Source organism: Psammomys obesus, unplaced genomic scaffold, assembly GCF_907164565.1.
Source record: "Psammomys obesus unplaced genomic scaffold, mPsaObe1.curated_primary_1811, whole genome shotgun sequence".
Taxonomy (NCBI): Eukaryota; Metazoa; Chordata; class Mammalia; order Rodentia; family Muridae; genus Psammomys; species Psammomys obesus.
In genome coordinates this window covers 9490550-9518159 of record NW_026586816.1, presented here as the reverse complement: position 1 = coordinate 9518159, position 27610 = coordinate 9490550, and the positions used below count along the sequence as shown (strand labels likewise).

The following is a 27610-nucleotide window of genomic DNA, read 5'->3' as shown; positions in this document are numbered from 1 at the left end:
GCGAACGCTACCGGCCTCGCTTCCAGCGCTTTCCCCACCCTCACGGTCCCCATCCTCTGGCCCGGGAGCGCCAGGTTTGCCGGCCCGAACGCTCGGCCACCTCACACTTCCGGCTGCGCTCTCTCAAGAAGCGGCCCGGAAGGGCACATGAGGCCAGCAAGGGACCGAAGACCGGCGCGCTACTCACAAATCAGAGGAGACGCCGACGGAGACCCACTCTGCTCCCTCCTCTTCGGATCCCGGTCGGAGTTCACGTGGAGCGCACACCCACAATCCTCCGCGACGCTTCACCGCAACGGCACGCGAACTAGGCCAAACTACGTTAACCTTCCGCCTGGGAACAGTTTTGTATCCGTGTGATTGCCGTAGTCCCTGCGGCGCACGCGCACGAAGGAAACCATGTCCTGCCGCGGCGCGGGTTCTGGAGATGCTGCGGCAGGTCGTTGCGTGGCGCCAATGCTCGCGGCTTGTGGGGCCAGCGCGGAGCGGCGGTCGCAGGGAGGTCGCTTCCGGCGCTCCTCCTTCGGGCGGCGCCTCGCCCGGAGCCCTAAACATCTTCGACAGAGATTTGAAGAGGAAGCAGAAGAACTGGGCCGCCCGGCAGCCCGAGCCCACGAAATTTGACTACCTGAGGGAGGAGGTGAGACTGCGGGGCCGTGTGACCTTGAGAAGAAGCGTCACCCTTCTGGGCCGTGCCTGGCAGTCGTTCTTTCACCCAGCAAATACTGCTTGAGTTCCAGGGCAAAGCAAGATCCCTGCTTTTGCAGGATAGCGCTTAGGGGGCGGCGAGACACACGTGCGCAAGTATTGTGTTTGCAGCTAAAATATGGTGCAGAAAAAGTGAAATGGTATTGGTGACTGGGATTGTTAAGAATGGCTGCTATGGCAAAGAGTGTGAGGAATTAGTCGAGCTGAGGTGGGAGATGGGACGAGGGAAGAAGAAAATATAAGTGCAAAACTCCTGAGGCCGAAAGGACCTGTAGAAGTCTTCAGTGTGTATCTTCTTTCTGTTCATAAAAAGCACCTGGTGTTAGTTCACAAATCTTGATGCACTAGCCCATTCCCAGCTTCCTTAGGCACCTGTGATGTCATCATTGGTCGCCGCTCACAGTCTTCCTCTCTGCTCTCTCTTTCTCTGCCCCCCCCCATCTCTGTCCCTTTGTGTCTCTGCCCTCATGGCTCACTCAGGCCCTCTCTTCTGCGTTCCTTCCTCCGAGTAAACTCTTTCATATACTATCTGTTTTGGTATTATTTTTAAATATTAACACCTGGATTACAACCCGACAGAAGCCTTGTGCGTGTGTAGAACTAGAATATATTCAGTGAAGTATATGAGAATTATTTTTAAAGTAAGCAAAAGGTGTTGCCATTTGGGGCGGTATACAAAGTGGGCTGCTCAGGGGAAAGACTGACATACGTAATCCCTTGTCCATCACCCCCTCAAAACAAAAACTATATGATGAACTTTCAGATAGTCATGACAGCTCTGGGATGTTTATAAAACGCTAGGTAGAATGTGTGGAATAGTAGACTTTGCTGAGGACGCTTGCCCAGTGAAAGGTGGTACTTACCCTACAACTTCTTTTACATTGTTTTGGGGAGCTGCGCTCTATACTTTCCCAGACTTGGTGTTTACTAATTTGCAAAGGTTACTTAAAAAAAAAAAAAACAAAAACACAAAAACTGTTAATGTCGACTGGGTGAGAATGGTTGGCAGAAGCTGGGGGATTAGAAGGTCGTATGAGTTCAAAGCCAGCCTGGGTTATCCTTTCTTAGACAACAAAACAACAACAACAACAACAAAACCCTTAATTCATTTAGGAGTTACACGAAGTTTGCTCTAAGTTTCTATTTGATCATTTATGTACTGATTTATAATAATCTTTGGTTAAGTGGATACTTTTAATATAATCTGATAGTTCTTTAATATAATCTCATGCTAATGTCTGTGAACACTAATGTATCAATTGGCATTTATTTCAGTTGGGTTTTCTGTTGTTGTGATAAAACTGTGATCAAAAGCTTCTGGAGGAAAAGGGTTTATTTATCTTGGACTCCACATTCTGCTTTGTTACTTAGGGAGCCAGGGCAGGAACCCAGCGCCAGGAACTGGAACTAAAGCCCTAGAGGAATATGCTGTGTACTGGTTGGTCCTCGCGGCTTGCGCAGCCTGCTTTCTCACACGATCCAGGGCCGCCTGCCCCAGGGATGGCACCATCCCTAATGAGCTGGTTCTTCCCCCGTCAATCAGTAATCAAGAAAATGCCCCACAGACTGGCCTATAGGCTAATCTTACCAAGACATTTTCTCAGTGATATGTCTGGGCTTGTGTCAAGGTGACAACCAACACAATGTTATTTTTTATTTATTTATGTTTTGTATCACATAGAATACAGAGGCCAAGTGTGTGTGCATAGGGCTGGGTTTTGTTTTGTTTGTTATGAGGCAAGGCTCACTTTAGCCCTGGCCGTCTTGGAGTTCTTTGTGTAATGTATATAAATCTGGCCTTGGATTCAGAGATCCACCTGCCTCAGCAGATGTCGTTTCTTGGGTTTTTGTGACAAGGGTCACTATAACATATACTGGTTTGGAACTCACTGTGTATTGCAGACCAGTGTCCTGCCTCAGCCTCATGAGTGTTAGGACTGTAGACACAGGCTGCCACACCTGGAAGATTGTTTAATCTTGATTTCACTAAATTTGTCCCTAAAATAATTTGCTTTGTTTTGTTTCCAGGGATATCTTATGTCCATATTCAGTATTTATAAAGAAAGTTGTTGTGGGAAAATAGAAAGTGGGATAAAAAGAAGTACTTAGCTGATTCGAAACATAAATAGAATCTTAGAGAAAAATGTTACTTCTCTGTTAAACATACTATGTGTATTTAACTCACTGACTCTTGAAATCTTTCAGGTTGGAAGTAGGATTGCAGACCGTGTGTATGACATAGCCAGGTAGGAGATGGTATAGTAAGATACAGTCTCTTTCTTTCTCCCTCACTCCCCTCCTCTTGTCTTTCTATCTCTTAGTGTCTCTGCCCGTGTCTCCCCCATCCATTCCCACCCCTTATGAAAACAGTCTTGCTGTAACATCTAGGCTTTGCTTTGAACTGGTCTTACACAACCCTCCTTCCTCAGCCTGTTTGGTATATGAGACTCCAGACATGCTCCTTCGCTCCTGATTAGGAACAAAATCTGCTGTTGAGCAGAGACTTGAAATTAAATGACGAGAGCTTTATATGTGGGATAGTTAAATATGAGAAATTTATTACTCGATTTGGTGATTTAGATTTTTAAGATATGGTCTCACTATATAGCCCAGGTTGGCTTCCAACTCATGGCACTCCTCCTGCCTCAGCCTCCTCAATGCTGAGATTATAGGTATGTTCTACCACACTGGCTAGCCTTTTTTTTTTTGGTTTAGGAAAGCAAATGACATTTTCTTCATTGTTAGCTTTTTTTTTTTTTTAAGTATGAATGTAAAACTTATAGCCTTCTTTAAGCCTGAGTGAGTTTAGTAATGGAGAGATTGCTCAAAATGTGGAACTAGAAAATCGACTACATGGGAAATTTTAAGATTTATTAAACCTAAGTTTAGGTTTTACTAAAATGAACAGTAGAACCTTTTGCCATTTGAGTGAAGGAGAAAGTCTACCTAGATTTGTTTCCCAGTTAGTATAGGTGAGACCTTGCCCATTTTATCTTAAGCATTGTTAATAGTAATAAAGATTTTTGTGACAATTTTATAGGGAATGAATTGAGAAAGAGCACTTTGATGAAGTAGGATAAGAATGTTGATGGGTACATTGTCGTTTTGGGCATAATGAGAGCTTTCTTGATTCAAGCTTGCTGTTGTGTAGTGACTGCAGCCAAATAGCGGCTTTAACTTAGAACTGCTCGCTGGGCATTAGTGAATTGCTCCTTTTGTTGACTTGTTTAAGTGACATTTGTTGAATTGTACCAACATGAGATGAATTTATCGTATTTGTTAAAAGTGGGGAAGGTTTCATAAAATCAGACTCTTGAGCAATATTTTAGATATATCTTTATAAATCAAAAGGATTATTTTAATTTTATAGGTAAAAAATACCTCCGAATTGCAAATAGGCCCCCTTGTTTCATTTTTGTCATGAATTATTTTAAAGACAAAAGATAGGATACTATTATCATTTGCCTAAATTATAGTTTATTTGTGATTTGATGAATGAAACAATAAATTTTGCTTTTCAGTTTGGAGTTTACAAGCTCAGTGCTGCAGTGCTGAGGATATTAAAGCCAAGTCTACAATGACTCATGTGAAAGGATAATTTAAACATTAAATGTTTGGAATTAAATTATTCAGAGTATTAGTAAATGTCCTTGTGTTGATGTTCTCTCTGTTATTAGTGTACCTAATAGGCCTGGATCTGTAGCCGCTTGTGCATGCTCTGTTTCGCGTCCTTGTATCATAAGGAGAAGCAAGCAGACACAGTAGTTTGTGTTATCAGCGCTCTGCTTTAATAACTTGAAAGACTACGTAGATGTTCATATAATTTGTGAGAGCTCAGGCCCACTTACTTCTGTTAAAATGAGTCAGCTCGTTTTCTTAAACATCTGTACTGTGCTAAATATGTAGTAGAGCGATAATCTTTCTGTTTTCTAAAAAGAACTTTGTTGTTTTTATTTTATGTGTGTGTGTGTGTGCCTGAGTGTACACATGCGGGCACCCACGGAAGCTAGAGGAGAGCCTCAGAACCCCAGGAGCGAGAGTTGCAGGCAGTTGTGACTGCCAGCATGGGTGTTGGGAACTGACTCTGGGGCTTCTGCAAAAGCAGCAGGTGCTCTCTGTCACTGAGCCATCTCTCGTTTTATAGATGAGGGAGCAAGGCTGGATCACTCACAGTAACATGTTAGTGACTTACAGGTCCAAAATTCGAACTCATGTTTTTCTCATTCTAAAGCTGAAATACTTACTGTTCCGTCATAATCAAGTGTTTTCTGCCTATGTATTGATATTTTATAATTTTGTCGTACAGTCTTATTAATTTTCGTTTGTATTCGTGAACGTGTGTGTGTGTGTGTGCATATATACTTATGCTTGTGGAGGTCAGAGGTTGTCATTGGGTAACTTCCTTGGTTGCTTTTCACCGTATATTCTGAGACAGGATCTCCTACTGCCTGTAGCCTGCTGATTATGCTGGCAAGTCCTAGAGATCCTTCTGCCTCTGCCTCTCCTGCACCGGGATCTTTAAGAGGGCGTGGTTAGAGGGCCATGTTGTGCCTTGGGTTTTCCTTGGATGTGGAGCTTGAACTGGGGCCATGTGCGTGCCAGGCAGGCGCTACCACTGAGCTGTATCCCAGTTTTTCCATGTTAGTGTACATTTAGCTTGTTTTTAGTCTTTGGGTGATTGAATTCAGATGTCTTCGTTAGTATGTTCTTCAAATCCATATCTAAGCCTGTTTGTTGTTTTTTTTTTGTTGTTTTTTTGTTGTTTGTTTGTTTTTTGTTTTTTGCTTGAACCCAGGGTCTCACATATGCTCGGTAGGTGCTGCACTGCTGAGCTACATCCCCACCCCAAGGCTGGTTCTTCATTGTTCAGTGTCAGGGCCTGTGCTTAGTTATTGGCCTGCATAGACTCTCTGTATGTTATTACTTAAGTAAATCAGCTCTTGCTTATTTTATGGACTGTATTGCAAAGCTTGTCTTCTTTGTCTCTTTTTTTTTCTTCCAGAGATTTTCCCCTTGCGCTGGATGTGGGATGTGGAAGAGGCTACATAGCACAACATTTGAATAAGGTATTTTTTTATATACTAGCTTAAACAATTTTGAAAAATAAAATTGACTAAGTGTGTGTGTGTGTGTGTGTGTGTGTGTGTATGTACATGTATACATGTATACTTGTATGCTGGTGCACATAGAGGTCAATGTTTTGCCCAGATGGCAAAGACCCCAGAGACCACCAGGAGGCCCACCACGTGTGCAAGAACAAAGAGCCTTTATTTGGGGCTTCAGCTGGGGTTCTCCGCCATCTAATGCAGTGGAGTGGGGAGGAGCCCTGAGCAGCTGCAAAGCTGGGTTTTTATTATGGTTGGAGCAAGGAACGGGTTTTTTTTAACTTGGTGGTTACATGATTGGTTCACATTTAGCAGAAACAAGCTTGTCATAATCTGATTGGTTGGTGCTGACCTAGGGGATCTGGGGGACTTCATGGAGTGTCCAGGTCACACAGTGTGCCAGGTAACAATGGGTGCTAACAGAAATGCCCAGGTAACAACATCATTTTGTCCAGCTAGAAAAAGCTTTTCTAGCTAACCTTTGATTGGTCAAGTGCTTGGGGACTTTTCAGTGTGGCTACTAGATTATTGTTTCTGATTTTCTGGGAGTTTTTTGAGTTATTATTTCGTGTTCTGAGAAATAGAAACAGGATCTGAGCAACTCTGGGAACATTACCAGAAAACAGAAACTCAGCCCTCCAGTATCTTATGGGGCCTGTCATGGCAGCACAGCTGCTGCGGTGTAGCTGTCTGGGTCCTTCAGTCAGAGTCCTCACGTGCCCTTCTGCAGGTGCCATACATCTTTGTGGGGTTTTGGTTTTTATTTTTTGGTGTTTTCTAGGTCTACTGTTTGCCAAGTAGTCTACACTGAAGGGCCAGTGGTGCCTTGGGAGCTGCCTGTCTTTCCACCTCCATGCCTAGGTTTTTGTTTTTGTTTTTGTTTTGTTTTGTTTTTTTCCAGTGTGGGTTCAGAGATTTGAACTCAGAGCCTAGTGCTTTGAAGGCAAGATAACTGAGTCATCTCCTCATCTCCCAACGTAATTAATTTTTAGAAAAAAACTTCCCTGTTCAGTTTAAATTATATTTAGATTTTGATTGTTAAAATTGCTTAACATTTATTCAATGCTCTTGATAATTTCTTTAAGTCTATATATTTTTCTCTTTATTCTCACTTTGTTTGGTCAGTTTTGATAATTCACAGCAAAAGCTGAGGTATAGCTCAGTGGCAGAATAGCAGCATATATGAAGCCCTGCATTTGATTCTTAGTGAAACAAAAAAAGTTAAGAAAAATACTAATTTTATTAATTAAAAACTGTATAAAATATAGATAACATTTAATAGTACTCATTTTATTTCCCATTTTTTAATTCAAAACATGTCTTAGTTATGGTTTCTATTGCTGTGACAACATGGCCACAGCAACTCTTATAAAGGAAAACATTTAATTGGGGCTGGCTTACAGGTTCAGAGGTTTAGTCCATTATCACCATGGCAGGAAGCATAGAGGTACATGGGCAGACACGGTGCTGGAGAAGAAGAGTTCTGGATCTGGATTGGGAGGCAGACTTGCTTGTTTTTGTTTATTACCCTCAATGAATAATCATGCCTTGTTTGTTTTGTTTTTTGAGATAGGCTTTCTTTATGTAGCCTTGGCTGTCCTGGCTTTGTAGAACAGCCTTGAACTCACAGAGATCTGCCTGCCTATGCCTCCCTGAATGCTGTAATTGCAGGTGTGTGCCACCACGCCTAATCTTTACATTATTAATGTACGAATATTAAGGTATAACAGTGATGGAATACTTGCCCAGCATGGGCTCTCCTGCTGAGCGGAGTCTTTGGCCCAGTAACAAGTGGAAATCCAATGTAAATACAGAGGTGTTTGTTGGAGGTTCTGCAGCTCAGATTTGGAAGGACATTTCTCTTACAAGGTATTGGAACATTAAAACCAAAGTATGAAGTACTCCCCTGTTTACATGCTTTCTGGGGCTACATGGATGCTATATGTTATCATTATCCTTTTTTTCTTCTTACACATTGTCCCTAGTATTCTTGATGTAGGTGTCCCCAGTATGTGTGCTCTATAGAGAATTTTAACTTAGAACATGCCTGCTCTGGCAAGAGATCACATCCAAAGACATTCTAAGTTTGTATGATCCGTCTGGAATAAGAACATGCCTTTAATCCCATCAGGAGACGGAGGCATTCGGATCTCTGAGTTCTATCAGTTCTGGGCAGTCAGTGAGTTGAGAGGCAGGGCAGTGGAGTTAAAAGTTTGTTGTAGTTCAGTTTGTGGAATTCAGAGGCAGTTTTACTGAAAGAGGTTGAAGAGCTGGACACAGGTGAAAACAAGACTAGCCAGAGAATGAGAAGAAGCCAGAAGATTAGGACAGATTGCCAGAGTTTGTTTGAAGCCAAGCAGAGCACTTCACTCTGAATCTGAGAGAAGAAGCCAGATTGACTCAGTTTGGAGAGGAGTTTGAACCAGAGCAGTTGAGTTGAACCAGCCAGTCAGAGTAGAAAGGATGAGCTTATTCAGCAGTAAGTCTCAGAGGCTGAAAACATTCTAGGCCTGGATTAGATTGTATGGAGGCTAGAAGTTTCCAGGACTAGGCCTAGGTTAGCAGACAGAGGCAGTAAGCCTCCAAGATGACAATTAACTCAGGTGAATAAAAGTTACTTTTAATTAACAAGCTTTTTCCAGCTCATGATTGATCATTGTTATCTCTTACCCAGCTCTGTTCAGTGGCACGTTGTTGATAACTTGAAACCAACTATGGCAGAAATAGTTAAACCATGGAAATTGTCAAGGGCTACAAAATAGTGCCCTGCCAATAGCATACCTCTCTTTAACCTTCAGTGTATGAGCTTTGTAGTTCAGAGATCTTTGCCCTGTCTTTACATCTTTTAGTTCAGATTCTCAAGTGAGAGACAGATAGATAATCATATTGATTAGCCTAACTCTTTGCTCCATAGTGGTGTCCTGGAGCTGGTGTCCGAGAGCCAGCTCTGCCCCTTCCTTACCAAGCCTGCATCAAGCAGCATTGTGTTAGTAGCGTGAAGTCTATCACGTTGGAGAGGCTGCACCAAGGAGATCAACAAACAGCCTTTTGTCCTGCCCTCCCCTGCCTAGCAAAGTATTGTTACTTCTCTGCGCTTACTAAGCTGTGAGCAGAGAACAGTGAGTGTGAATGAACTGGAAGGTAGCACTTTCTCTAACAGAAAAGGGAAGCCACAGCGGACTCACTGAGGAGGTTTCCTGAAGACCTCAGTAGTGTTGTGGATGAAGAGATAGACTGGTCAGGCCGACCCAAAAAGGATTCCTGTTGCTGGGTGAGAGAAAGAACCCAGAAAACGTGCATTAAATATTGGAGGAGGTAATGATGGCCAGAGCATGGTTCTGGGGAAAAGAGCAACATGGGAAATTTTAATGTGAAACAGACGTTGTAGGCAGGGTTTTTGTTGTTGTTTTGTTTTTTTCAAGACAGGGTTTCTTGTTTAGCTTTGGCTTTCCTGGACTTGCTTTGTAGACCAGGCTAGCCTTGAAGTTACAGTGATCCGCCTGCCTCTGCCTTCCTTAGTACTGGGATCAAAGGCGTTTGCCACCAGGCCCAGCTCTGTAGGTGTATTTTTTTTAATCTATTTTATTTGAGTTCTTATATCTGCTAGCCTTCTCCACGCCAATTCCTTCCAACCCCTCAACACTAGGTAGTCGAGAAAGAAGGTTGAAGAGGGAAGGTGACATAGATCTCTTTAAACTAATTACTGCTGATCAGACTTTTCGGTTCCTAGGAGCAAGTCTAATCTGTCAGAATATTCAGCACTCTAGCACTCCAACAACACAGAAGCAGGAAGCAGCAGCTGCCAGAGCCCCACTGGGGCCCTCCGGTTTATACCCTCTAGAGTTCCCAGAATGAAACCATCTGCACCTGGCACAAATCACCCCTGCCAGAGCACGAGGCACATTATAGTCAGCTGCTGTGGGCAATCTGAAGTCGCCCATTTCTCACACCTGGGATTAAAACAGTATGCCCACAGAACTCGGTTTTTAAAGAAACCAGAATTCTAACATTTCTCCCTTCTAGTCCAAAAAACTGTTTCATTAATAAACTATACACAATAAGGACAATCATGAGAACTTTCAGGTAAGAATTACATTCATAATGTTCAGTCCATTTGTATTTGGCAACGTTGGAGAAAGTATTCCACTATCCTATCTTGGTGAGTCCAAAGTTCTGTACCTAAATCACTTTCTTATAACTTTCATTAATCAACCTAAAAACATCTCTTTAGACCCTAAAACATTTCCTTAGATCCTAAACAACTTAAGCTTGTATGTCTTTAATCTTAATAACGAAAACTGTAAGATTATAACTATCGAGTCTTACACTCTCTCAGAGACCTTAGAAGGATAACTATTACCTGAGTAAACAGGAGCAAGCAGCTTCTAAAACTACTGAAATGACAGAGACTGCTGGCTGCCTGGATAGTCAGCCACCCAAGATTCCTCTGTAATCTTGGGCCATCCAGTCTTTGGCCTTGAGGCCCAGAATATCTGACAGACTGATTTGTCAAAGAGGTCTACATCCTCTTTCCTTTCTAACCTAGTCTTGGGGGGTTTGAGAGGTTTGGGGTGAAGAAGGGTGGTAGATGTAAGAACCCAAGTAAAATAGATAAAAAATATGCCTGTAAGATGTCAGACCCTTTTACTCTAGGAAAGAAGAAAGGATCATTGAAACAGGTAAAATGAAGCCCCTTATTTACTATGTGTGTTTTCAAGTTTTTTGTCACAGGAGTATGGAGACGAGCTTTCAGCATATTAAACCAAGAAAAGTTCAAGTATTGGAGTATTGTAGAATGTTGGTGTTCACATCTATATTCTCTGTTTTGCTATATATGTTAAACGTAATTAGCTGCATGTATTTAAATCTGTGCTATTATGTATTCTAAAGAAACGTGTGTATCATACCGGAATTGGTCAGAAAATATTACAAAACTGAAAAATTACTGTATGCTTTCTTTCTTTGGAAATTTCAGTAATTGTTGGGCTTTGTTACTGCAGCGATAAATGTTTTTGCATTATCTGATATGCTGTAATAATCCCATTGCAGGAGACAGTGGGAAAGATCTTCCAAACAGACATTGCAGAACATGCTTTGGTAGGTGTCTTTTTAATTCTGTTTATTTCTGACTTCCTGATTTAATTTTTAGTTCTTTATTCTTTCACAATGTAATATAAGCGTAATTATAAATAGATGTACATGAAGAAGACTTAAGTAGTGCTGGGAATATAGTAAGAAAAGAGATTCCTAATCTGACTACCCAGAGACAGTTAGCTGTTGGTGACATTTAGTCTCCTGCCTTTATAAACATGTGGCAGCCTCCATTGCCAGGTTCATGTGAACAGTAGTACATTAACATGTTTTTATGGAGTGTCATTCTGTTCTGTTTGAGTACTTCTTATGCGCGTGCGCCTTGTTTTAAATGAGCGCTCAGCCTTTCAGTATGTGAGCATCATACGGTTGATCTACCTGAGCAGCTTCTAGAGGACTGCTGCACTTCTTCTTTCTCGGTAGCCACCCATGCTGTTAGCATCATGAAAAGCAGCCAAGTGTGCTTGATTTATTTGTTTTTTCCTGGGAGTAAATACTTGGTAGAATTGATTAATGTTTCATGTTCAGAATGCATCTCCAGATTGTCCCTGGAAAGATGAGTGAAGCTTTTACATTAAAGTGCTTTTTTCTTTTCTTTTTTTCTTTGGGCAACCCTGGCCCAGCCTTTGTTTTTGTTAATCCAATAAGCGACATCCAATAATGCCCCTTAATTTTTTTTCTTTGATTGCTAGTTCAGTGAAATAGCTGTGGGTAGATAACTTGACTATTGGATTGTATCAGTGTCTTTCTGCGTGAGTGAGTGTTTTGCCGGGTTGTGTGCGCACCATGTGCAGGTCCGGTGCCTATGGAAATCAGAAGAGGGAGAAGAGGGCGTCGATCCCTAGACCCTGGAGTTGCAGATGCTCTTGGGCCCTTCCAGCAGCTCTGCAAAGAGCAGCAAGCGCTCCCAACTACTGAGACGCTTCTCCAGACGCTCACTGCTATTTCCCAACTTTGAATTTTTAAAATAATATATGACATGCCTATCCTGTCACCTTCATTGATTTGCACTTTTGCGTGTATTTTTTCTAGGTCATTGTTAAAAGTTTATATTTTAGAGACATTAACCCTTCAAAAATTATAATAAATATTTTCCCACTTTGCATTTACATTGTTTATTGCTTTTTAGAAATTTTAAAATTAGTTTTTCATTTATAGTTTTTAACTTTTTAGTCATGTTATATAAATTTTAAAAAATCTTAAGAGTGTGAAAGTGTTCACCCATATTTACATCCAGTACTTTGTGGCTTCATTTGTTGCATTATAATGTTCAGTTGCCTGACATTTGTTTTAGTGTGAGTGGATATATATTTTTGAAGCAGCTAAGTGTAAGTTAACAAAGATTCTTGAATGCTTTTTGTGTGCCACATTTTGTGTTTTGTGTTTTTATTAAAATTGCTAAGTAAATATGACATTAGCAATGTTTAAGATGACTGTGCTGGTAATTGAAACATTATTTAAATATGTTGAACTTTTATTTTATCATTAGAGAAATTCCTTGGAAACAGATATTCCTATTGTGAATGTATTAGCTGATGAAGAATTCCTTCCCTTCCAAGAAAACACGTTTGACCTGGTGGTTAGCAGCTTAAGGTCAGTAACCTATTTGTACTTTTAAAAAGTATGTTACAGTGGCTGGGGAGATTCTCTGGTGGGTAAGGGCTTGCTGCAGAAGTGTGAAGACATAAGCTTGATTCACAAAGCCCACATCAAAGGCAGGCCTGGTGCACATGCTTGTAATTCCAGCTCTAGAGAGGCAGTGACAGGTAGATTCCTAGGGCTCCCCGGTCAGCAACAAGCTCAAGTTTACTTCCAACCAGTGAGAGAAGAGACCCTACTTAAAAACAACATGGTCAGAACCTGAGAAACAATGCATGAGGCTAACCTCTGGTCTTCACAGCACGCACACAGGCAGCATGCACTAGTGCAAACGTCTGTGTGAGTAGAGGTTTTCAGCAAAGCTAACTTATGCACACAGCAGTGGGTAGTGGAGTGATACCTTCCCAGCCTGTCCTGGAAAGACACCAAGGTCTTGGCTGTTAAAGACAAGCACTCTGTCACTGAGCTATGTTCTTCAGTGTGATAGTGTATATTCTTTTTAGTTACAAACTGGTTATCTTAGTTTATAAATTGTAAGATTCTTCTGTTTAATGATTATAAATTCAGAACACCCTACTAGAAATAAGATGTAGTGTCGTGTCTTTTTATTTCCAAGTTTCTACAGTTTGCTAAAGCTCTTACATGAAAGAATAAACAGGATCAGCAGAAAACACAAGATCTAATAGGTTTATTATGCATAAGTTTAGAAAGCTTTGTTGTTTTGTTTTCCACCACTTTAAGAGATGTTGGATGTCCTGTCTGCCTATTAGAACAGACAGAATCCAAACACTGACAGCACCGATTCTGGCCAGGTGTAGAGCAGCAGGCACTCTTGCTCATTGCTGGTGGGAATGCAAAATGGTACAGGCAAACTTAAAAACCATGCGAAAACATGCACATGAATAATAAGTTACTCTTTCAAAGAATATTTTAGACTTTTTTTTTTTTTTATGTATGTGAGTATTTTGCTTGTGTGTATGTTATTTGCATGTCTGATGGCCGAGGAGGCCAGAATTTGATGTAGGAGCCCTAGAACTGGAGTTACAGGTGGTAGTGAGCCGCCATTTGGATGCTGAACACTGAACTCAGTTTTCGGCAAGAACAGCAAGTGCACATAACCATGCAGCTGTGTTCATAATTGCTAAAACTTCAAAGCAACTAGGATATTGTCTTAGGGTTACTGTAGCTGTGATGAAAAACTATGACCAAAGCAACTTGGTGTGTGTGTGTGGGGGGGTTGTTCTTTCACTCAGAAGCTGTGAGGGCAGGAAGTCAGGCAGGATCCAGAGCCAGGAGTGGATGGGCAAGTCATGGAGGGGTGCCACTCAGCCCTGCTTTCTTACAGAACTGAAGGATGGCACCATCCACTGTGGCCTGGGGCCTCCCGCATTGATCATTAATTTAAAAATGCCCTACAAGCTTGCCTACAGCTCGATCTTACAAAGCCATTTTCTTAATTGCTTTCCTCCTCTCTGATGATTTTAGCTTGTGTCAAGTTGACATAAAACTATCCAGCACAGATGTCTTTCTGTACTAAATGGATGAATTGTGGTACATCTTGACAATGGAATTACATACACAGAAAAGAAATGAGCCATCAAAACATGAAAAGAATATAGGAAACTTAAGACACATTAGCAAATAAAAGATTGTTAAAAAAAATAGTGTTTGCTGGTTCCAGCTCTGTCATTCTAAAAAAGGCAAAAGTATGGAGACAATAAAAAAGATCAGAGATATGGAAGTATAGAAAGCAATATAATTTCAGACTTCAAAGTTTCATACTTTTTTGTGGTTTGTTATAGTGATAATTATACTAAGTAAGGTTGAGCAAATATGTGTTTCTATTTTAGTTTGCACTGGGTGAATGACCTTCCGAGAGCACTTGAGCAGGTGAGAAAACTTATGTCGCTTCTGTTCTTTGATAGTTTATTACCTCAGATCAGCAAATCTTTCTCTTTTCATTGTTCATAGCTGATAGAGAATGGAGTGAAACTGAGTATTTATAGCATTGGTATTCTTTGACATTACATTGAATGACAGTCCTTGAGAACTTTAATAGTGATCACAGAGATGCTTCTAATATGTTTTTGAAAGATTTCATTACTGGGTAAACAAATTGACATCACAAAGCACACTCTCTATCAATTCCTTCTCTGTTGCTTGTGAGCCTGTCCTGGGAAGGAACTTGTGTGTGTTTGTGTTTGCCCTCTGTGTTCCTCTCATCAAGCCTGAGATAAGTTCTTGTAGGTTGGTCTTTGTCAGTGAATGGTAGGGAGATGATGGTGTGGCCAAGGAGTGGGGATGGAGCTCCTGGAGCAACTGGAAGGAAGCAGGTAGGACTGTGTGAGAACTGGCCTGACCCAGGCTGAAACTTCGTGAGCTGCCACTTATACTGCATTTCTTTAGCCAAAAGAAGTCACAAGTCCAGCAGATTCTGGGAGTAGGAATAAACTCATGTGTTGGACAGCATGCAGCAGTGATTGTAGGATGTCTTGTCTTAACACTGTTTACTTTCTGGTTAATTTGGCAAAGTGAGATTGGTAGTCTAAAACATTGACTTGGAAACATTTATCTTTCGATGTTTCTGTTTGTAAAATTTGAATAGTTTTGTTATATTTATTGCAGATTCATTATGTCTTAAAACCAGATGGGGTGTTTGTTGGCGCAATGTTTGGAGGCGACACGCTCTATGAACTCCGGTGTTCATTACAGTTAGCAGAAACAGAAAGGGAGGGAGGATTTTCCCCACATGTCTCTCCTTTCACTGCTGTCAGTGACCTAGGACATCTGCTTGGAAGAGCTGGCTTCAATACGCTGACTGTGGTGAGTATCAGGAGAATCAAGGAACCTACTAATTGCATTGTTTAAAAAAAAAAAAAACAAAACAACTTCTAAAAATTTACAGGTATGAAACAGCATATGTTGATGGTATTCTGGAATATTTGGTGTGATTTTCCTCTCTTTTTTTCCCTTCTTTTTCTTGGGGGAGGGGCCTTATTATCTTTAGTGTGCATTAACACAACTGACTGACAGGTCAGGAATATAAACTTTTTAGATTCCAGGATAAGTCACTCCAAGAAAATGTTCCAAAGTTTATGAAGAGACATCTCTTTGAATTCTGTAATTTATGAGGGAGGAAGGTGTGCCATGGTCTGTGTGTAGCGGTCCGAGGACAGCATTGAGGAGTCAGTTCTCTCCTTCTGTGTGGGCTTCAGGGACTGAACTCAGTGCCTTTACCTGCTGAGCCATCTTGCCAGCCCATTTGAGGAAGACTTTTTAAAAATCCTATACCATCAGAATCTCCAAATCCAAGATAGGCGTAATTTGGGATAAACCACTACAGATGTGAAAAGAGGTGTACCTATATAATGGCATCTGTGTTACTGGCCCTCTCAGTTCAGGCAGACACAAATGACAACATTCTCTACGTCTAGGCTTAGTCAAGGTAGAACATGTATTTCAGTCGGGATAGAGAGTTTTATACAGAGGATCTGTAAGCAGTAAGTGTAGAAAACATAGATTTTGTGTAGACTGATATGGTACAGCACTGGTTACAAGTCCCTTTTTTGGGAATGTGTTTTCAGGTCTGGGCCTCACCTACCTTAGGCTGCTAGGGAAGTGACTGTGGCTTTCATCTGTTCCTCTGCCTTCCCCTGCAGTGTGCTTTGATTATGGCATACACACCTGGCTTCAATGATGGCTTGAACCCTTACCTTGTCTCTGTTACTTAAGGGAATTTAGGAGAGGTGATTAAGTTCTCTCGGCAACTCTTAAAAAAATATATAAATGCGTTTTATCTCGGGTGGCTTGACTGTTGTTGGAAATACCTGCTTTTTCTCTTTCCCCGTCCTGCTCCTTTTCCAAGGATAAATTTCTACAAGAACCCTCTCTCTTCTTCCTCTCTGCAACCACAATTCCGCTACAGGACTCATTACCCTCCTCAGATGAGTTGAATAAACTTACTTTGATTTCAAAACACTTCAGATATAAAACATACCTGAACATAATTAGAAGTGACTGGAATTCCTTGATAAAGAAAGCAGATAATTGCCTTCCATCATAGTGTCTATGTTGTATTCACTAATATGAATATGTCCTGGTTTCATTTAATGTGTACTCTCTGAACATTTATGTTCCAGTTTTTTTGTTTGTTTGTTTGTTTGTTTTGCTACTAGAAACAGTGCTACAATAAATATCTTTCTGTTCTATGTCATTTATTCAGTCTTGCAACAAACATTTATTGATGAGTTCTGTGCTGTGGCACTGTTCTAGGTACTTTGGGTAGAGCAGTCAACAGAGTGAATTCCTGTATAGTGTTCTTCAGTTCTGTAGTCCTCACAGAATTTAGAGTGTCCAGTGACACTGGAACCCGTGTACAAGACTATTTGTTTTTGTTGTTGTTGCTTTGTAGAGAAAAGTGTCCGTGATTTTCATCAGATCTTGAGATCCATGTGACTGACAAGAAACCACTAGTTTAAAGCTTTAATTTTAATATTCCTTTATGTACAGTATGGTAATGATAACCATTGTAAGTCCACTCATTTCCAGAATTACCTGCCACATTGTTGTTACAAGCCTGTAACTGGGGTGAAAAGAGAGTTATGGGAACGTGCAGCCTGCAGAGTTTGTAGATGGGGTCTGGGAAGGGTGACATGGAGAGGGTGATGTGTTCTCGTGCTGATAGCGAAGAGTAACTGGAGGGTTCACATAGCTCAGTCATAACTTGGGGAACTGCAGAGGTGACCACTAGGAGAAAGTTGTTATTTTAGCCTCACTTACCAAGGGAGAGTTGGATCGTATGAAGCACGCATGGGTTTCCGTAGCTGTAAGGTAGGCTGTGTGGTTTAGATGTCTGTGGTATGTCGGGTCCTTAAAGCCCAAATTTGGCAGTGTGTGGCAGTACACGCCTTTACTCCAGAACTAAGAAGGCATGGACAAGTGCATCTCTGTGGATTTTAGCTCAATCAGGGCTACATATGATGACACCCCTACCCTCCTCACCGTGTGTGTGAGTGTGTGTGTGTGTGTGTGTGTGAGAGAGAGAGAGAGAGAGAGAGAGAGAGGGTCTCTAGTCTGTGATTCCGGCTGTTCTGGAGCTCACTGTGTAGACCAGTCCTTGAACTCAGAGATCCACCTGCCTTTCTCTTGAGTTCTGGCATTAGTAGCGAGCTACTCTGCCCTTCATTATTTTCTTTTCATTTCGAGGGAGGGTCTCCTTCACTGTAAGCTGGGCTGAACTCTTGCTGTAGTTCAAATATACCTCGAAATTGTAAACTTGCTATTGCTCACAGATTTATGGATTCTAAACCTGAACTACTGTGTCTGAGTAAGGATCACTTTAATAGTTTGTTAATGTAAAAAAGTGCAAAGATTAAATGGCCATCATCACTATTTTAATATCCATTACTCACAAAAACAGTTTTATTAAGAAGACACACAGACTGGAAATACAGCTTCGAGGTAGAACCCTTGCTTAGCCTATGTGAGGCTCTTGAGTTCAATTCCCAGTCCAGTAACAAATATGACCTCTCTCTCTGTTTCTGTCTGTCTGTCTGTCTCTCTCTCACATACACGTACACACAGACCTGACCCATGCATACTTAAAATAACAGAAAGGAATAATGAAATGGATATATAGGGAGAGTGATGGGTATGAAGTAGAAAGAAGTCTCCTCCTGACACCTGATACTTCATCCCTCTACCCAGGTAGGAACTTGAAGCAACAAAGTCATGCAGAGTGAGAGTAAATGCATGTATGCTTATTACTCAGTTCACTTTTCCCCCTCTTCTTCAATCCAAGACCCGACTCCCAGGGAGTAGTGCTGTCCAGTGGTCCAGGTCTTCCCACAAGACAGCCCCCACAGGCACACCTGATGCAGACAGCCCCTCACTGAGACTCTTTCCAGGTAGTTCTCCATGCTGTTGGCGTGACAGTTAGAAACAGTGTCTTTTCTTTCCAGGCTAGTATCTGCTGTGTTCTATATCTGAGTTCAGTGTGTTAAGTGGATATTCAGAGTTGGGAGATGGAATAGCAGCTTGCTCTGCCCACTCCATGCCTTACTTGGTCTTGTAATACCAAGAATGGTACACTCCTTTGGGGAAATATTTTACAAAAACAAGAAGAAGCCACGAATGCAGGCAAAGGCCTTAATCTTAGCAAAGGTAGGCAGATCATCGAGTTTGAGGCCAGCTTGATCTACATAGTGAATTCAAGAGTAGTCTAGGCTACATAGTAAGACCCTGTCTCAAATAAATAAATGGATGGATGGATAGATGGACAGACAGACAGACAAAATTAGCCATCACAGCAGTTTTATTCTATTTTACTACATTTTGGTACGTAGTAACTGTTGTTAGACTTCTAGAAGATAACGTTTGTGAAGAATATAAAAAACAAGACAGTTCTTGGGGTGAGCACATGCCTATGACTAGTAAGGCTCTGATAGAGGAAATTTCCTCCCTATCCATGACAGAGTGTTCTGGAAAATAGTTATAGCTCCCTTCCAAACTTGTTATTTTTTTTAATAATTTATTTAATTTTATTTTATGTGCATTAGTGTGAAGGTATCAGAGCCCTTAGAATTGAGGTATAGACAGTTGTGAGCTGCCATATGGGTGCTAGGAACTGAACCTGGGTCCTTTGGAAGAACAGACAGTGCTGTTAACCACTGAGCCATCTCTCCAGCCCCTCCCTTCCAAACTTGATTTTTACTTGTTCGTGATTGTCATATGACGATTACCTTTTTCTTTTAAAAATAGGACACTGATGAAATTCAAGTTAACTACCCTGGACTGTTTGAGTTGATGGAAGATTTAAAAGGTAAGGCACTTTAAATAATTTGTAGGCTCCACTCGAGAGGCATTTGACAGTGCACTCTATCTCAGGGGCGGTAGAGCAGCTCATGTCTTCGAGCTGATGGTATAAAATGGAGGAGGCGGACACTTGGCAGATTCCACAAAGAGGAGTTAAATCAGAATTGTGTTGAGTGCTATGGAATTGAAGCCTGTAGCACTGTGGCTGCTTCTGGAATAACATAGGAGGAATTCGTTGAAGGGTACATTGTGGTAAAACGTTTCAATGACTTCCAGCAGCAACAGTCATATCCGACCTAATGATGCACGAACACGCGTCTACACATACACACTCACACATATTTCTAACAAATTACAAACCTTAGGCAGCTTGAGTTTTAGGATTGAGGGTTTAGTTGAGAATAGATGTTGGTCTGGGGGATTAAAGAAGCCTGGTTTGAGAACATGGCATCTGAGCCATGCTCGAAAGAAATGAAGATGAGTTAACCAGATGAAAAGGTGAGGAAGCATGTCTCAGGCAAAGAGAATAGCACACACAAAAGCCTTTTGCAAAAAAACATGACCAGAACTGGAAGAAGGCAGTTTGGCAGAGGATGGTGAGGTAGAGTTGAGTGATGGGATTGGTGGCAAGTGAGAGTCGGATTCTGCACAAAACCTAAAGTCTCTGGATTACTTACTTTTGTCTTTATGACCAAAATACCCAACAGAAGCAACTTAAGGGAGACATTTTTGTTGGCTTGGGGTTTAAGGTGTGTAGTCTGTCATACTATGGAAGGCACTGTGGCAGGAGAAAGAGGCAGTTGGAGATAGCACAGCAGGAAGCCAGAGGTGACATAGAGCACCCCAGTTACTCAGTTACACCTTACCTCTTTCACAGTCTTCTGAAATGGCTCCACTAGATGGAGACCGAGATTTCAAACATGGGGGCTTTTTGGTAGTGGTGGTGGGCTTTCATGTTTAAATCGTAACAGACCCTCTTAACATTGTTCTTCCTTCCCTATTTGATCTCCATTACCAAAAATATATTGATAATTTTACCTCCCAAATTCATAAGATGAATCTGGGATGGGTTTGGTTTTTGTGAAATTGTGTTCTTACAGTGGCCCAGGCTGGCCTTGGACTCAGGCTAAATTGCCTTAGCCTGTGTTAAAGGCGTGAGCTACCCAAATTAATGTGTTGTAATACATTTTTTCCAATATATGTGTTTGCTGTCTCCTGCTCAAAATTCGGGCAGGCCTTCATCATTAGTTCAGATCCAGAGCTTTAACTTGTCTTTGTGAGTTGCATCATGTAGGTGTACCAGGTTTGTCACTGAGACCTTCAAAAGTCTCTACAATTGCTCTTGTTTTCAGGGTTCATTCTTAGCATCCCTGGAACTTGCCATACCTGCAAAGTCATCCTGGTGTCAGTAGAGAGCTCTTGATTAGTCTCTGCTCATGGTCATCCCCGCTTGAGGTCAAAATCTGCATCAGACAAAGGTCTTCAAGGATGCGCTATTTCTTTCTTCCTTTGTATCCCCAACCTGATACAGTGGCCTTTGTGAAATAAGCATTTGCTGAGCACAGGCTTAGAGATTTTGATCACCTGTATGTGTTTGCTGATGAGCCTCTTACTCCCTTGTAGTAATTTGAGTGTCCCACATCACTGCAGTAGAGATGACTAGGGAACGCAGAGGCAGATATATTGATGGAAGGGAGGAGAATAGTCCCAGTAGCCCTAGGTGTTTTTGTTTGATAGCAGGAAGTTCCCAGCTCAAGGGTCTATTTTTCTTGTTACAGAGGAAGTAACACTATGTAAAAGTATGAAGTTTGAGAATTGTGTAGAAACACTGAAATACTCACTGGAGAAGAAGGTGAATAACTAGGGAAAAGTTAAGTTTGAAGGGTTCATTAAAGTCAGTCGGACCTTGCAAAGGTAGTTGGCAGCAAACAGAGGAAGTTGGGTCAGTTTGGGTTGGGATTTTGTTATTTATATGACAAATACAAAAGTGAAAGATAACTCCACAAATATAATTGAAATAGTGACCTGGAAGAAACAGGAAGTAGTGATCTTGGAAGTTGGGTGAAAGCTGCTGTAGGTAAGCATTCTCAGAACAGTCAAAAAACAGTTCTGATTAATCACACTGAAAGTGGGGGCTTACGCAGTCTGAACCAGGTGCTTGGTGACCCATTTCAAAGTACAGCAGTTAAGGTGATAACTTCCTGGGGCCTGTCTCACATGCAGAGGCAGAGGTGGAGTGATGGGACTCAAGGATATGAGGTAGAGAGAAGGGAACATCGAAAGCCCTTCTTCCAGGAATGGTGGCAGGACCAGAGGTGCTCAGGAAACCTGAGCCAGGAACCAGACCTTGCCAAGGGGCACTGACTAGGCTGGTATCTGCCAGCAAGCAGGAGCAGCAGGTTATGGCTAAGCGGAGCAAGCCTCTGCAGAGTGAGGGTGTCCAGCAGGCAGAGGAATAGTGGCCAGGAAGACACCAGGGAGCAGAGGGGCGCAGATCCTGCCTCTCGACTGTGAATAATACGATTTATACAAGAATGAATACCTGCCATTGAGACTTCCAACACACACACACACACACACACCCTCTAATAGCATAGACAATTTTGATTGCTGGAGGAGTTAAAGTTGGGGTCTGTGAAACAGAATTATGCTTAGCTAGGGAAGCCTTCATCTGGCTTTGAAATAATGAAATTTATAAAATTTCTTGCCTGTTCTTTTATTCATAGATACATGGTTTACAAACATTGTTATACTTGCTTTTTTTAGTACCTCTCTTAATAACTGCTTTTTTTTTTTTTTTTTTTTTAACTGAGAAGAAATATTGGTTCTAAAGAGAAGGCTTGAATCTTAGTGGCAGAATTAGGTGTCAAACTTTTGTCTCCTGGCCTGGCTTCTTAACTGGCCTTGTTGCTTGTTGTTGTGTGGTCTTGATTTGGGTCTGGCCCGTTTGCGTCTCTTATTTGCCTGTTTCTCACAAGGCACAGTCACATGCTTAGCACTCTTCATAGTGTGGCCTTACACCGTCATGTTAGCACAGGAAAATATACAGAGCCCAAAACTTTTCACTGTGCTCCCTTTTCATCATGAAAAATAGGATTGGTAGGTTATAGGTATATGCACAAGATGATGAAGATAATAAACCACAGCATCCGTTTTTTTTTTTTTTTTGAACACTTCCCCAAGTACTGAACACACTGATAGAATCATGGATTTCTTTTATCCAAAACCTTGAGACATGGTGATGAACTCATTTTCTCATTTAGGCTCCAGTGATAAATCTTTGAATACAGTGTTTATTTTGTTCTCATCTATATTAAATGCTCTACTCGTGATTCATTTCAAGAATGAAAATAGAAAGAGACAGGCAATTAGACCTATCAGGTGGAAAGGTTACTGCCCACTCATCTAAAAATACAGTAATTACTCTGTGCAGTTCTCTGAGGCTTTTGTTTTTTCTTTCCATGTGTGGGTGCTTCCCTCACCCCTAGAACGCTCGCCGTGTGTGTGTGTGTGTGTGTGTGTGTGTGTGTGTGTGTCAAGTGTTTGTTTTCTAGGGATCATAAAACCCCTTAGCCTTGCACATGTAAGACAAGCGTTCTATCACCGAGCTATATCTCTGACCACTGACTTTTCAAGACAGGGTCTGACTGTGTACCTCAGGTTAGCCTTGTTCTTGCTTTGGTTGCAGGCTGAACCTCAGTGAGGTCTTCTTTCCTCCCCTCCTGAGTGCTGGGCTTGCAGGTATAGACCATTGAATCTGCTCGGGTTTTCTCATACCTTGATTGACAGGTGAGCCCAAGTGGCACACCTCCTCCAGCAAAGTCACACCTCCTAGTCCTTCCTAACAGTTCTGCTGCAGGGCACAGGGCATTCAGATGTGGCTCTGGGGGTCATTTTCTTCAAACTGCCACGCGCGGTCTTCAGGCAGGTCCCTGCCTATGTTCTTAACCATCTTCTAGCCCAAGTTTTAGAACCTTTGTTCTAAAGCGGCCAGAAGGGTGCCTCAGGCCGCTTTCCAATTGTAGGTAATGCCTGTCCCCTGGAGTTGTAAATAGGTCTTAGAGTTTGAGGAATAGTTCTAATGCTTACCCTCTGGACGGATCTCTTATCTGTACTGTGAGGCCTATTACAGAAATCAAGTCTTTAATGTCTTTTATCTGTAGGTGGATTAAGAAGAATTACGTAAAGATAATTTATAAAATTTCTATTCCGTAAACTAGACAAAAACATTAACTGCTGGACTTTATATTCATTCACTTACTATTTATAGAGTATCTACTGTGTGCCAGCTCATTAGCTAGTGGTAGACACAGTGTCTGATCTCAAGTTGCTAATATTCTAGATGAAAGAACTCCAAAGATAGACAGACAAACCTCAGCTGTAAAGTGAGAGAGACACAGGGGATTTGGCCTTAAATCTGCTTAGGATGTCGGGGTCTTCTATAGAAAAGCCTGAACCTAAGCTAAAGGGAGTTGCCGAGGAGGATGAAGGGTAGGGAGTGTTTTGAGTTGCGGCGCAGAGAAGGCTGTATCTAAGATCGTGGGGCGCGAAGATGTGGGAGGTTGTGTAGATCCTACTGTGTTGAGGGAGCCGTGCAGTAGTGCTGCTTCAGTGTGTACAAAAGCAGATGAGGGTGGTTGACATTGGAAGCATCGAGGTTTCCTCGGTGGAGCTGTGTACTTTGTCTTGGAAGAGTTCTCCAGAGATGACGAGGTTTGCGTGCATGCGTGCCCATTGTTTGCATTCTTGTAAGGCATGCTTTACAGAAAGGTAAGACAGTAACCAGCATGCTCAGTCTGTCATGCTATAGAGGAAACTGAGGCACAGAGGTGAGGGACTTGTCCAAGTTGTAGGTAGTGGAGGCAAGGAGCTTAAGTTGTATACTAAAGTCTCCACTGTTTGTCCAGTGGGAAAGTCTGAGAGTGAAGGAGGAGGAGGACCTTGGGTGCTTGTGGGTGCTGCTGTGCCAACCTGAAGGTGGAGCCTCCCTGTGGGGCTTTTTTCTCTATCTCTGTTGTGTTTGTTTGTAGAGTGGTTGAGGTGTGGCTCATTTTAGCTGCCATCATTATAAATTCACAGAAAAAAAGTCCAGAATATTGACCTAATTTTACAAACAAATTTTGTATCAGCTGATGAATACATGAGGAATTCTCAACATTCTCACAGTGGTTTTAAGGTAAGTTCAGTTTTTTACGGCAATACTCAGCATTGTTTCAGTAACCCATATTAAAGTTTGTTTTTAATGAGCAGTTGAAATTAACCTTAAAAACACTGTGAGAAAGCCGGGCAGTTGTGGCTCGTGCCTTTAATCCCAGCACTCGGGAGGCAAAGATAGGTGGGTGGATCTCTGTGAGTTCAAGGCCAGCCTGGTTTACAGAGCAGTTCCAAGACAGCCAAGGCTACAGATAAACACTTTCTTGTAAAACAAAAACAAAACAAAACAAAAACGAGGGTGAGAAATCTCTTCTCAGCCTTTTGGCCAAGATTAAATGTGAAAACACTGAGAATCTTAAAGTTACCAGCAAGCTGCTCTTTCTGTTTTCCCAAGCTCAGGTGGAGTCTGCTATGGCAGACATCTTTACTTGATGGTTATCAGTAAAGCTTCCCCAGCAGTGCAGTACAAGGTAGTCCATTTTCAAGATGAAAAACTGGGGTTAATAAAGGTCGAACCGTGCGTTCGCTGGGTTACACAGCTGTGGTCTGAGTCGGTTCTCCTCAGCACTTCACAGGAAAGGGGAGCTCGGTACAGCAGCGCATGTTCCTGAGGAAGAGTGGGCTGCTGTGGCCGCAGAGTTCCTGTTGGTGGTGCCGCAATTCTAGAATTTCCTGTAACCGAACTGGGTCGGACCCACAGTGATGACACATGCCTCACACTCTTACTTCAAATATGCGAGTAACGATTGGAAGACATTTTAGACCATCTGGCGCACGGTGTGCTGCGTGTGTATTTACCACATGAGCCATGTAAGGACAGGGCAGGGGAAAGCTGGGCAGAAGATGAAGTGCTGTGTTTATCATTGCTATACAGTGTTGCAGTGTGACACTGCTCTACTTCTGGTCACTGTGTGATTGATAGTCACTGTTTGGGAGGATCAATGTTTTTAAGATTTGTTTTTAATCTTTTATTTTGTGCCAGTGTTTGTCTCTGAGTGTACATGCTGCACATGTGTGCATACGCATAGCGGCCAGAAGAGGGCGGTGGAGCCTCAAAACTGCAGAGCCTCTGCTGTGGATGCTGGGAACTGAACTCCGGGCCTCTGCAAGGGCAGTGTGAGCTCTTAGCACTGAGCCGTCTCACTGGCCCCAATATTTTTGTTTGTTTGGTTGGAGGTTTTTGGTTGGTTTGTTTGTTCGTTCATGTACTTGAAAAGGGGTCTCACGCTGCCAAGGATGACCCTGAAATCACGTCCTTCTGCCTCCATTCCAGAGTGCTGGGATTGTACACGTGCATCACCGTACCCAGCCACGTTCGTTCGTTCGTTCATTCATTCATTCATTCATTCATTCATTCATTCATTCATCTATTTACTTATTTTCTTGCATTGGTGTTTCGCCTGCATGTACATCTCTGTGAGGGTGTCAGATCCTTTCGTACAGGGTTTACAGACAGTTGTGAACTGACATGTGGGTGCTGAGAATGAACCTGGGTCCTCTGGAAGAAGAGCCAGTGCTGTTAACCACTGAACTATCTCTCCAGCTCCTCACATTTTTTTTAACTTACTAGAGTATAGCTATTAATAATTTTTATGAATCGGGACCGTCAAACTCACAGAATACACCGTTTATTAGTAGAATGAATGTCATTATTTCCTGAAGCAGTGCCCTAGAAGCCAGAAGAGGGTGTCAGAGCCACGGAGCTGGAGTTACAGGGTGCTGGGCACTGCCTGGTGTGTTTTGGGACCCAAACTCAGGTCCTTAGAAAAGCAGCAGATGTACTTAGCTGAGGCATCTCTCCAGCCTCGTGTTGACTGCTTTTAATAAAACCAATGGAACAAATTTAAAAATTTTACCTAAATAAATTTTAAAATGATTACTATTTTTAAACTATTGAAGAAGATGATCATTTCTTGATTAGTGAAAGTAAGTAGGAGACACTTGCTCATGTAGTAAATTTTAATATTTAGGATAATTACAACATTTTAAAAATTCTTTTAGTTTGTCGAATGATCTTGAACATGGCCATTTCAAATAGTTTAAAATGTATATGTAAGGAGATATATAACATTAATTTGATATTACATTAATTTGGTTTTGTTTTTACAGTACTGGGAATTGAACCCAGGCCTAGGGGTGTGTGTGGGGGTGTGTGTGAGAGAGAGCGAGAGAGAGTGGAAGAGAGAGAAAGAGGGAGAGAAAGGGAGAGAGAGAGAGAGGTATGTTGTGTGTGCATATGAGTGTTGGATAAGATGTATCATGTCTTGATACTGAGCTGCCTGAGGGGTTTGCAGTATTTTCTCAAACTACCTGTGTCTGTTTTTAGGTATGGGTGAGAGCAACTGTTCTTGGAACAGAAAAGCCCTGCTGCACCGAGACACGATGCTGGCAGCTGCAGCTGTTTACAGAGGTGAGTCGCCTCCTCTTTCTCCTTGCAGTCACAGAGGCCTTTGTGCTGTGGTATTCATTCTGCAGTGCTAGTTCCTTCTTATAAGGTACTGTCAGACTTCATGGGTTTTGGTTTTGTGTATGTGTGTGTGTTTTTCCTCTCAAAACACAGATTCTATAGTATCTGTTTCCAAAAAGCTTGTTTCCATAGTGTCAGGCACTCCCCATCCTGCAGCCATCCTAGTACCCGTTTCTCTTTGAGGTGGGTTTTAATTTTGAGCAGATTAATACTTTTCCTCAGCTGATTGTTTGCAGAGTTTAGCCACATGTGTCTTTTTAGAAATGTACGGAAATGAGGACGGCTCCATACCTGCCACGTACCAGATCTACAACATGATCGGATGGAAATACCATGACTCTCAGGTAATGGTACTAAGGTATCACTTACTTTAGAGGGTTGTGTTGCTGTTTGTTTTCTATTGCTGATTGACTTTTTGATCAACTTTCCATGTTGCTTGTATATTTTATTATGCAGAATATATATGTATAATATATAATAGTATATATCATATAATATATATATGATTGGCGTTACCTTGGGCTGGCCTCATCTACATCTAATATCTTTCATTGTTGTTTTCAGGCAAGGCCGGCTGAAAGAGGTTCTGCAACTGTGTCTTTTGGAGAGCTAGCAAAACTAAATGATGTCATATCACAGGGGAAAAAGTAATAAATATTTTATCCAATTGTAA

At 41.8% G+C, this 27610-nt stretch overlaps 2 protein-coding genes across 3 annotated transcripts in view; one reads left to right on the top strand and one right to left on the bottom strand.

Annotated features, from left to right (window-relative positions):
- Nucleotides 1-252, bottom strand: part of Esf1 (ESF1 nucleolar pre-rRNA processing protein homolog) — a 51685-nt gene extending 51433 nt beyond the window's left edge. Inside the window, exon 1 of the mRNA XM_055602583.1 lies at nucleotides 188-252. The gene's annotated coding sequence lies outside the window, so the exon portion shown is untranslated. The remainder of the gene's footprint in view (nucleotides 1-187) is intronic.
- Nucleotides 253-420: 168 nt separating this feature from the next.
- On the top strand, nucleotides 421-27610 carry Ndufaf5 (NADH:ubiquinone oxidoreductase complex assembly factor 5). Of its 2 annotated transcripts, XM_055602584.1 has the most exons (11): nucleotides 421-640; nucleotides 2914-2954; nucleotides 5711-5774; nucleotides 10863-10910; nucleotides 12394-12497; nucleotides 14354-14393; nucleotides 15129-15326; nucleotides 19263-19323; nucleotides 26797-26880; nucleotides 27199-27281; nucleotides 27502-27610. In XM_055602584.1, the coding sequence occupies exons 1-11, from the start codon at nucleotides 428-430 to the stop codon at nucleotides 27586-27588; spliced, it is 1023 nt and encodes a 340-aa protein (XP_055458559.1). In that variant the 5' UTR covers nucleotides 421-427; the 3' UTR covers nucleotides 27589-27610. The 2 variants fall into 2 exon arrangements, with proteins under 2 accessions (XP_055458559.1, XP_055458560.1); XM_055602585.1 differs by lacking the exons at nucleotides 421-640; nucleotides 2914-2954; nucleotides 5711-5774; nucleotides 10863-10910 and having other exon boundaries at nucleotides 12460-12497; nucleotides 15151-15326.